We start from the raw sequence: 9,722 nt of genomic DNA, 5'->3' as shown, positions 1-9,722 counted from the left end.
GTACATCTATTGTTAGGACTCATTTGAGAGTTTAACTAGATGAAAAGCCAAATTTTTTCCCAAAAAATATTTGCAGAAAATCTTTTTCCATCCACGATAGATGCAAAAACTTCTACATCTCATCTTCCCTGGTCTGAACATGACCTTTTTAGGTCTTGGACCTTCAATTTTGCTCTGCTGTTTTGCCCCCTGCTGCTTTCATTCAGGGTTCCCAGGCTGATCCTGTTGGGCTTTTACTAAAACAGGAGTTTTTCAGGGCTTTTTTCCAAACAACATGACACATTTATCAACTTCACGACAATATCAAATGTCCTGATCCGGACCTCTCTCACGCTTGTGTTAAATTGGATCGTTTTCCCAAAAGATTAGGAACGTTACATGTTGGTTAAGATAAACGCAAAAGAGAAACTTCCTTGCGTGCAACATAAAGTGTTACCCTAAAAGGACAACATGGTTAAAATGTTTCTACTTTCATTTAATTTGCATTAATAAAACTTCAGGCATGAAAAAGCAGCTACCCTTCAGTTTTGACAATGATTTAATTATTTAAAGCTATTGTCTATAATCTATTCACAATCTGTTGTAGGAATATGTGGTTCCATCTACAGTTACTAATGTTCACCAGTATGAAGTCACTCAGTGTTTTTCGTTTTTGTCACAGTTCTTAGCCAATCATACATCATGATTTAACTCAGTCAGTGGAAATATATTATAGTAAAACCTTTAGAAGATAATAAAGTATTGAGTAAGAATTGAGTACAAAACCATGTACAAATTAACAAACGGGTCAGTATCCTGCATTTAAAACAGGGCTGCAATGTAACTAATCCTCTACATTGAAATAGTGCAACTAATTCAACGTAGAAATATCTAGTAATAGACGTTGCATCTATTACTAAATGAAACGTGTTCAGACCTCTGAGGATAAAGGAGATTCTGCACTGCTCTTCCATATTCTTGGTAGGTAACTCAAATGGCACCATCAGGGATCACATGATAAAATTATAACAAAGGCACACTTACTAATGTCCCATATATTCTGGAAAGCTCCATCTAGGAACTGCTAATAGTGTTACTTTTTCATTGCCAATCATTTTCACAGGCTCAGATGATTTGTCTCATCTTGGTTTGTAACAGAATTAAAAAAGGAACAGTAAGCATCTGGAAATAACTCTAAGGACGCAAACTCGCACGACTCGACACGTTTAAGGTAATAACAAACAAGGAATCATCTGAGACCAGATTTAATGTTTGCAAACAAATATGACAAATTTCAGAGCAAGACACACTGACATGTTACACATGAACCACATTTAAATGTTAGTATTTGAGAAAAAGTAGCAGACCTGCACTGAAGACAACATATGTGACAAATTCCCAGAGAAGGCAGCTTCCTGGCTAATAAATACAAAGTTAAAAACACTTCTATCAATATTTTATAGATTGTCAATGATACAGAAAAGAACTTGTAGTATATTTTCTTACACAGTCACAGGTTGGTCAGGATCCTGTTTATTCTCGGTAAACTGACATGTAGCAATAATATCTATTATGTAAACATCTCTTCAGCTACCAGTATTACAGTATGGATCACGTTCCTTTAGTTTGCTCTTTCATTCACCAATTTAATAAAGCGCAAAATGTTTACGTAAAGGAAGTTTCATATAGATGCAACACCATCTAGTGGCACAAACTGGTAATTGCAATTAACTAAGCCACCACTAGCAGAACACAACAGCTGAAAAAGCCTTGTAAAAGACACCATGTTTGGTTAATCATGGCTGGTTAAGCATCTATCTACAGCACTCCACACCAAACCAATGCAAGAATCTCAGGTGATAGGGATTTGTAGCTGTATGAATAATGAAGGTTAGCCCAAACTTATATAAACTGAAAAGAAACCTAGGTCTTGGTTAACTTCATAAACACTTATCTATAGGAAAACAAAGGTGCAATACCACCATTAAACAGCAGAACATTTCAACAAGTGTGTTTGGGTGGTAATGAATAAAACATCATTTAGATGGCCACAACATGAAAATGTAACCAGCTACAGGCTTTATAATCTTAATTAACAAAAGGGAAACGTACCAGTGTTCTTTTTAGAGATTAAATTATATAAAATGTTTTGCTACCTTGAGCCTTTACAGCCGCCTGTAGCAACACTTTACTAAAGATCAAACTTGAAATATTTAATAGATGATTGGATAAAGTCATGGTTTACATGAATGTAAAAGAGCAATTAAAGGAGCTGGATCACACTTCTACAAACGAGAACTTTACTCTTGATTCAGGCTAATTCATACTGTAGTCTTTACACCTAACCTGAACTAGAGCCACGACACATTTTTGTGATTTGAAAGAAAACATTTGTTGTAAGACAGTTTTCACAAGTTCAGACATGGCTAAGGCTCCTTTGATAACTTAAAAAAAGAAAATAACTGTAAAAATCCTTACAGTCACAGAAAGTTAATCCAGAACTTTTAACTTCCAAACATTTAGAAAATAAATGTCTATTTTTTTATAAAGGAAAAAGCAAACAACAGCTTGTCTTTGGGACTTACTAAGATTTTTTTATTCATTTTTATTACCCGCATGGATTACGGTGGACAAACGTCAGTTTCGGTGCAGCAGGAAGTTCTTGATGGATTCTGGTAGCGGTAGCAAAGCTATGTGTTTCAGGCGACTTTTGCCCATCGCTCTGCGGATCCGGATGCGGCACAGATACGTGAGCCTTTGAGGGTTTTCTGTGAAGGAAAAATTAAAAACAAAGGCGGCTAAATGACTGCACAAAAAGAGTCAAAGGATAAAGGTTTAGAAGTTATTTATAATGTGGCGTCGCGTGGCGTAAAGGTTAGAGTCCTCGTTGCGGTTGTCCCAAATTTGTTCTTTACAAGTGTTAGTAATGACCCTCTAATAACATTATTTAATCTCATAGTGCACTATTAAGGCACTTTCTGCCCTAATGAGGATTCACTGATTTTAGCAAGCTGAATACTTAAAGTGGTTCCAACTGAAGACTGCATGACCTACTTTTTGACTAATTCAGCTGATATTTATTTGACTTCTTGGGGACCATCAGAAATCATTGAACGCTCACTCCAAGATGGTAAGTTGATCATAAAAAATAAATAAATACAAAAGGATGGCAAAAGTATTATCTCATATTGCGTGATCTATTTCAATTTCTCATGTTTACACCTATATAACAAGTTAATACAAATGACACACAACAGCAGCTCTCCATTAACGTCTACACACTTGCAAATTATTTCCACTCACTCTTTGCTTCCAGGAACACCCCGAGTGCCTCCGGATCCACCTTCCTTCGGTTTGGCGCCTCCAGTTCCACCTGCTCCCATGGGACCAGCGCTGGGTCTGCGCCATGGTCCAGCAGCAGGTGGACGAAGCTCACCTCGCATCCGTGTCGCAGCACTGCGTCGAGCAGGCAGGAGGCGAGGCCCCGAGTCAGGGCCTCGTGGCAGACGGGCCCTGTGTAGTTGAAGTCGGGCTGCGCGCCGGCTAGGAGCAGCAACCGGAAACATTCAAGGTGGTGGTAGGCAGCGCTGATGTAGAGAGGACACACCACCAGGGTGTTAAGGGTTCGAGCACTGAGGAGGAGCCGGGGACCCAGCTGGTGGTCCATGTCAACATCGGCATTGAATCTAGAAAGATACAAGAAAAGTTGCATGGTTTTATGTTTGAAAAAGATGCATTTTACACAACCTCAATACAGAATGCAATTTAGGGCAACGAGAACAGAAAGAAAACTAAAACTGATGCTGTAAAAAGCCACATATCTCATAACTGCCTGGCTTCATAATAAACAATCGTCAATATTAATCTATGATAAGGAAGCTGTCATTGTCCTCTACTGATATAAATGAAGTATATAAAAAATGATTTTGTGTACTCTTAGAGGGGGAAAAAACAAAAGTTTTCACATCTCTAAGTTTTTTTGTATTTTGTTAACATCAAAACTTTAAAATAGTGCAAGATACAGTAGAAATAACTGTTTTTTTTATTAAATGTAAGTTTTAAAAATTACAACAATATCCCAAATTCAAACTGAGCAAGCATAGCATCAATTAAAAAAGAAACAAAAACTCCAAAGCTTCTGAAGTAAACAGCACAGGTTGGAGGAATTTGTCTACATGAAAACTGTTACATAGAACATGTGGAGGAATATGCTCTGGTCAGATCCAAATAAAACTGAACTTTTATGTCTATACAAAATGCAAAGTGTGATGAAAAACTAACATTTCCAGACATCCTGAACAMACCAGCCGCACTGTTAAACATCATGCTTTGGGGAAGCTGGTCAGAGCTGACAAGARGAGGGACAGAACTGAATATACAGAAAAAATGAAGGAAAACAAGAAGCTACAAAATTCTGGAGAAAGTTATCCTTCAGTAAGCGCACATCTTCCACAACTAAGGATCTTTGATGAGGGATGAGTTTGTAGAAATGGCAGTCAATGCTAGCTTGTTCCTTCTCTGTGTCGACATGCTCTGGCTGCTAACTGGTTCCCTTTGTGGTTCCAATTATTCATTAATGCAAAAAAACTTACAGACAGAGCTGTTATCCTGTTTCACAGACTAAGCACTCTGCTTTGCTCGTTGTGTTTGGAAGTGACTGGTGTAACAGCAGCGTGCTGCGCTGGGATCAGGTTTCTCTCACTCGGCAGCACGTCTGAGGGAGACCTGAGCCTCGGCTGACCAGGTCACATCCAACACACACACACACACACGCACGCACACACACACACACACACATCCAACACACACACACACGCACGCACACACACACACACACACACACCCAACACACACACGTGCACACACACAGGCCGACAGAGCAGAGAGCAGCAGACAGGACACACACACTCTTCTATCGCTCAGTCACAGAAAAGCATTTAAAATAAAATACACAAATTACCACATTTTTAGGATATTCCAATTTTTATATGTGCAATTCCACAAATCTGCCCACGTTATCTACATTATCTATTATCTGACTTGACCTGCTGTCTGATCCAGATACAGTTCAAAGTCCATATTTGATTAAAAAAAAAAAGCTGGTTTAAGTTAAATTATACTCATTTGTTAAAAGGGCCCAATCAAAGTCCAGACTAATATCAAGCGAGTCTTATAAAGACTATTTTCCAAATGATAATGGAGCAACATTTCAATGCAAAGCTGGTCTATAAGGCATTGAATCAGGGGGCTGAATCCAAAAAAACAAAGAAAACAAAYACACTAACTTTCATTTATGATTTTTTTTTTTAAAGAACATTCACAGTCTAATAAAATACATTGAAATTACTGTTGAAATGGGAAAACAACAAAGGGATGTCAAAAGGAAACATGATGAAAAAATATAATTGAGTAATTGAGTTATTACAGCAAAAACAGAATAAAAACACATTTTATCTGTAGGATATAAGACATCGATAAATCTGCTGGAGGTCAAAGTAAGAGGTTTGTACGTTGCTTTGTTTCACCTGATGAGCTCCTGCAGGACGTCCACCCGCCCGACCCGCGCCGCATGGTACAGCGGGGTGCTGCGGTGGTGGCGGCTCCCGTTGGGATCGGCGCCGGCTTCCAGGAGGATCCGAACGCAGTCCAGGTGACCGTTAACCACCGCAACGTAGAGCGCCGTCTGACCTTTGACATCGACCAGGTCCACCTCGGCTCCCTGGGCGATCAGATAGGCCACGCAGGCGGCGTGTCCGGCCGTTGCTGCAATCCGCAGGGGCGTACAGGGCAGACAGCCGCAGCACCACACCGACTTCTCATTAATACGCCTGAAACCAAAAWATTAAAGTAGTATGATTGTTTTTAAAATGGCACCACAAAAAATGTGAAATGTGCTATAAGAAGATTAACACGTCTCATCTAACATTCTCTAAAACAAAAAACACAAACATAGACAACACAAGGCTTTAGCATTTTCTCTCTGATCTTTCAGTTGTTTTCTCTAGGAATTAGCAAAAACTGAGAACTGCAGCGTAGATTAGGTGTTGTTGCCTGACCAGTCCAGCAGTTAGCTGGCCTCACCGTCTGAAGTCATCTTCCTGCAGCAGGTTCCTCAGGGTGTCCAGGTCGCCCACGTAAGCGGCGTTGTGGAGCCGCATGTCGTCCTGCTCTAGCGGTTTGTCACAGAACTGCTCCTGGAGCCATTCCTTCAGGTTACGCCCTGACGGACAAGCAAACGGAATGACAGAACTACTTCCTTAACTCCGTTTTGGATAGACGATACGAGCAGCAACAGGGAAATCAAAAACAGAATTGGTGTCGAAACAGCTGACAGCTCCTGAGCCGCCTTCATTGTCTGAATGTGTGAAATTAAATTCAATRTGTTTTGGGTCGTTGTCTTCTTTGAGCACTAAGTAGTAGCGATCGGGCATAACATTATGTCCACKCTAGGGAGAAGTGAATCACACAGATTATGTCTCCTTCACTGCACCTGCTGGTGTGCAGGATAGGCATCACGCCTGTGGGGATGTGTGTGTTTTAACACACACACTTTTCATGCAGTTTCTGCTCAAAAACTGTATTTCTGTGTCATTGTCTTTCCGACTGTGCAGTGAAACTGACATGAGCGCATATATTTCTGTGAACAAACAATCATTTGTGGTGTTGAGAGTTTATATCTCACGCGCTCTACTCATAATGTAATTTGGCACAATATAGRTAAAACCGCTTTGATGTTATTGATAAAATAATATTAAATACACAGCTGTTACAGTTCTTTTTATGTGTCCCTCTGGAGTCTGGAGGGCCACATGAAAAGCTATGGCCCCTGGACCTCGAGTTTGTCTGAAAACATGTGGACTACAGGAACATGGAAAGCCAGCAGAGGCAGTGTTATGGTCAGTGTTATGGTTTGGGGCAAGACCAGGCTGAAAACGACCAGTTTGAGGAGTCAGATCTCCATTCATGTCTTTATGCTGGACAAACAAGCCGGATCCATGGAGGCCCCACCTCATAAACCAACAGCACTTAAAGGTTCTGCTCCAGATACCACAGAATGCCTCCATGCACCAAAAAGGAGACTGAAAAACACCGTTAGGCAGGTGGTTATTATCTTATGCTATCTCGATATACTTAAACGTGTTACAAAATGAGCAATGCTAATGATTCCTGTCATTCATCTGTTATTAAAAGCCCCCTAATTAATACGCCATGACGAGTGTATGTAAACGTCTGACTGCAGCATCAAACCCTTAAAGAAGCTGTGTRCGTGAGTAACGAGTCAGACCGCCGTCAGTTTACCTGCAGCAGTGCTGGGCAGGCCGGACACAGTGATGASCGGGGGGAAAATGATATTGGGCGGCTCGTCAACATCAGCGGCTGGACCGTCCGCCATGCTTCCGGAGAGTTCACACAGCCAAACCGAACCCTTTTACTTTCACTTCATTTATTAAAACCCAAAAGAAAAATGAGCCAGCAGAGCAGAGGACAAGAGAGAGCAGGACACAAACAAACGGGAGCCTGTTGATGATGGAGGATCGGGCTCGGTTCGCTGCGCTGCGCCGCGCTGCTTCCTGGTCGAGCGAAGCTGCGACATTTAAAGGGAAACGCATCTTTTTTTTCAAATACAAACGAGTCATAGCAAAATAACATGCTACGGGTCTGTGACGTCCTAACAGATGAGTAACACTCACTTATAGTTATCGTCATAGTTTACAGCCATTGAAAGCTCTAAATTCGGTCGGTCTGGTCATTTGGAGATTGCTCAAGCCAAAATAAAAAATATATTTTTGCATATTCTATTGTTTTGTAACAGTTCTATGTGAACGTAGCAGTTCACATAGTGCTGTATCCACCCGTATATTTGGAAAGTTGAGTGGAAGGAAAAAATGTGGAAGAAAAATTGAAAAGTCCACTCAAGAGTTTGGGAGGACTGGAGTCTTTGCTTTAAAAGTGCACCATGTACAAGAACAAGAGACTGCACAATATAAGCACATTTACAACACAAGAAAATATTACATATTTATTAAAAATAACATGAGAAATAACAACTGTGAAACTCAGTTGGATAACTTAAAAAACGTACAAGATGTGGATATTTATTACAGCAACAAACTATGTACAAGAAAATAAAAAAGATAGTCATATTTAAAATCAAAACAAACTCACATGTTGCAGAAAAGTTACTTGCATATTAGTTCTATTAAAAAAATAGATGCATAGGATGAAAAACAGAGTACATGTAGTTAGTCACAGCTGTAAATCTTTCAACGGCTCTGTCCAGGAAAGAGACGAGGTCGTAACCATTATTATTCGGGCCATTTAATGCTCTATGGAAACAGTTCAGAAAGCAAAAGAGAAGACTGTACTTCCTGTTCAGTCTTCAGGTTCTTCAGTACTCGCACCAAGATGCTGCATGCCATCAATAAATCTTGTGAGTGAAATCTCATCTGCAGTTRTGGTAGCAASATCTGATTCTGGGAAGTAAAAAAGCTGAACAAGCTGATAAAAAAAAAAAAAGGCTGACTGTGTTCTGGAAACTGTTCGGTAGCACATAGAGATGAGAAAGAGAGTTTAACAGAAAACCAAGAGCATCTTCTTTACTACTCTACTTCATTAACATCTTAAACAGTCACAAAGTCCCATGTCTAAGGCTTTGAGACTTCAGGAAACCACTATGAGAGAAATTAATCACAACTAMAGAAAACACAAATCAATGGTAACAACCCAGTTGACCCAGTTTCTTTTSTATTATCTGTCCAGTTTTTTTTGTTTCGTTTTGCTTTTTTGGCTGCAACAACTGTGAGGCAAATCCTATATTGCCTTTTTAAAGGAGGAGGACAAAAATATGTATGTTTTYATGCAACAAAAAAAACATTGAATAACCTGTTAGGTTTAGGGAGCCTTTTAGGATCCATTACATCCTTGCGAAAGTGGTCAGAGCTAGAGATGAAATTAAATAAAAGAAGGATTTTTAAGAGGTTGAGGTTAATTTTACAAGGAAGTTGGTCTAATTGTAAGTGTAAAATAAACGTGCTTGAAGTGCAGCGCTCACCATCTTTGTTATAGTGAGTCACAACGTACAGATGGAGGCATGCAGCCATAGCTTTATGCAGCCTGATGACAGACACTGGACCGTGGTGGAGCTCTAAAAATAAACGCCCCAGTCAGTGGAGCCAGGCGGCCCCAGAACTGGACAGGCTGCCTGCAGGGATCTGGCTTTGTGTAGAAAAGAGGGAGGACAAGAAATGCTGAGCTGAAAGATTACTGTTTGAATGATTCCTCTGTGTTTTCATTGACTGTACGCCACACAAACAGGACAAGACTTTGGGATAATGATGCAGTGGCGTGGCARCTGGCTTTCAATCTAGAAGAAAAGATCCGCAGTAATGCAGCCTGGTCAGTTTATCCCACTGCTGGCAGGAAACTGAGGCTACTATTCACTCTACAATTCAGTGTAAACRAGATGAAAACAGATCTGTTCTGCTTTGTGCCACAGTCCACTAGTGCTGTTCCAACCGTTTACGTAGCCATCGTCTGATGRCAACTGCCACAAAGCTCTGCTCATCTCAAACCAGCTTCATAGTGGTTTACAGAAGATTTACRTCATRGATTCTCTCACATCAATRTGAAAAAAAGAATACATAATTCAGCCACAGTGACTCACATGGAAGAGGACTTTTATGTCAGAATTTTGAGCAAAAAATAAGTCAGAATTCTGAGATGAAAAGTCAAAATTCAGATTC

At 40.1% G+C, this 9,722-nt stretch overlaps 1 protein-coding gene across 1 annotated transcript; it reads right to left on the bottom strand.

Moving 5' to 3' along the window:
• Positions 1-1,228: 1,228 nt before the first annotated feature.
• asb1 (ankyrin repeat and SOCS box containing 1) lies at positions 1,229-7,565 on the bottom strand. Its single transcript, XM_008402166.1, has 5 exons — positions 7,279-7,565; positions 6,061-6,199; positions 5,505-5,807; positions 3,283-3,665; positions 1,229-2,747 (listed from the first exon to the last, which is right to left on the bottom strand). Exons 1-5 carry the CDS (start codon positions 7,370-7,372, stop codon positions 2,617-2,619), a joined length of 1,050 nt encoding a protein of 349 aa, XP_008400388.1. The 5' UTR covers positions 7,373-7,565; the 3' UTR covers positions 1,229-2,616.
• Positions 7,566-9,722: the final 2,157 nt, after the last annotated feature.

The sequence above is a fragment of the Poecilia reticulata genome, linkage group LG2, assembly GCF_000633615.1.
Source record: "Poecilia reticulata strain Guanapo linkage group LG2, Guppy_female_1.0+MT, whole genome shotgun sequence".
Classification (NCBI taxonomy): Eukaryota; Metazoa; Chordata; class Actinopteri; order Cyprinodontiformes; family Poeciliidae; genus Poecilia; species Poecilia reticulata.
This window is presented reverse-complemented; position numbering and strand designations above follow the sequence as displayed.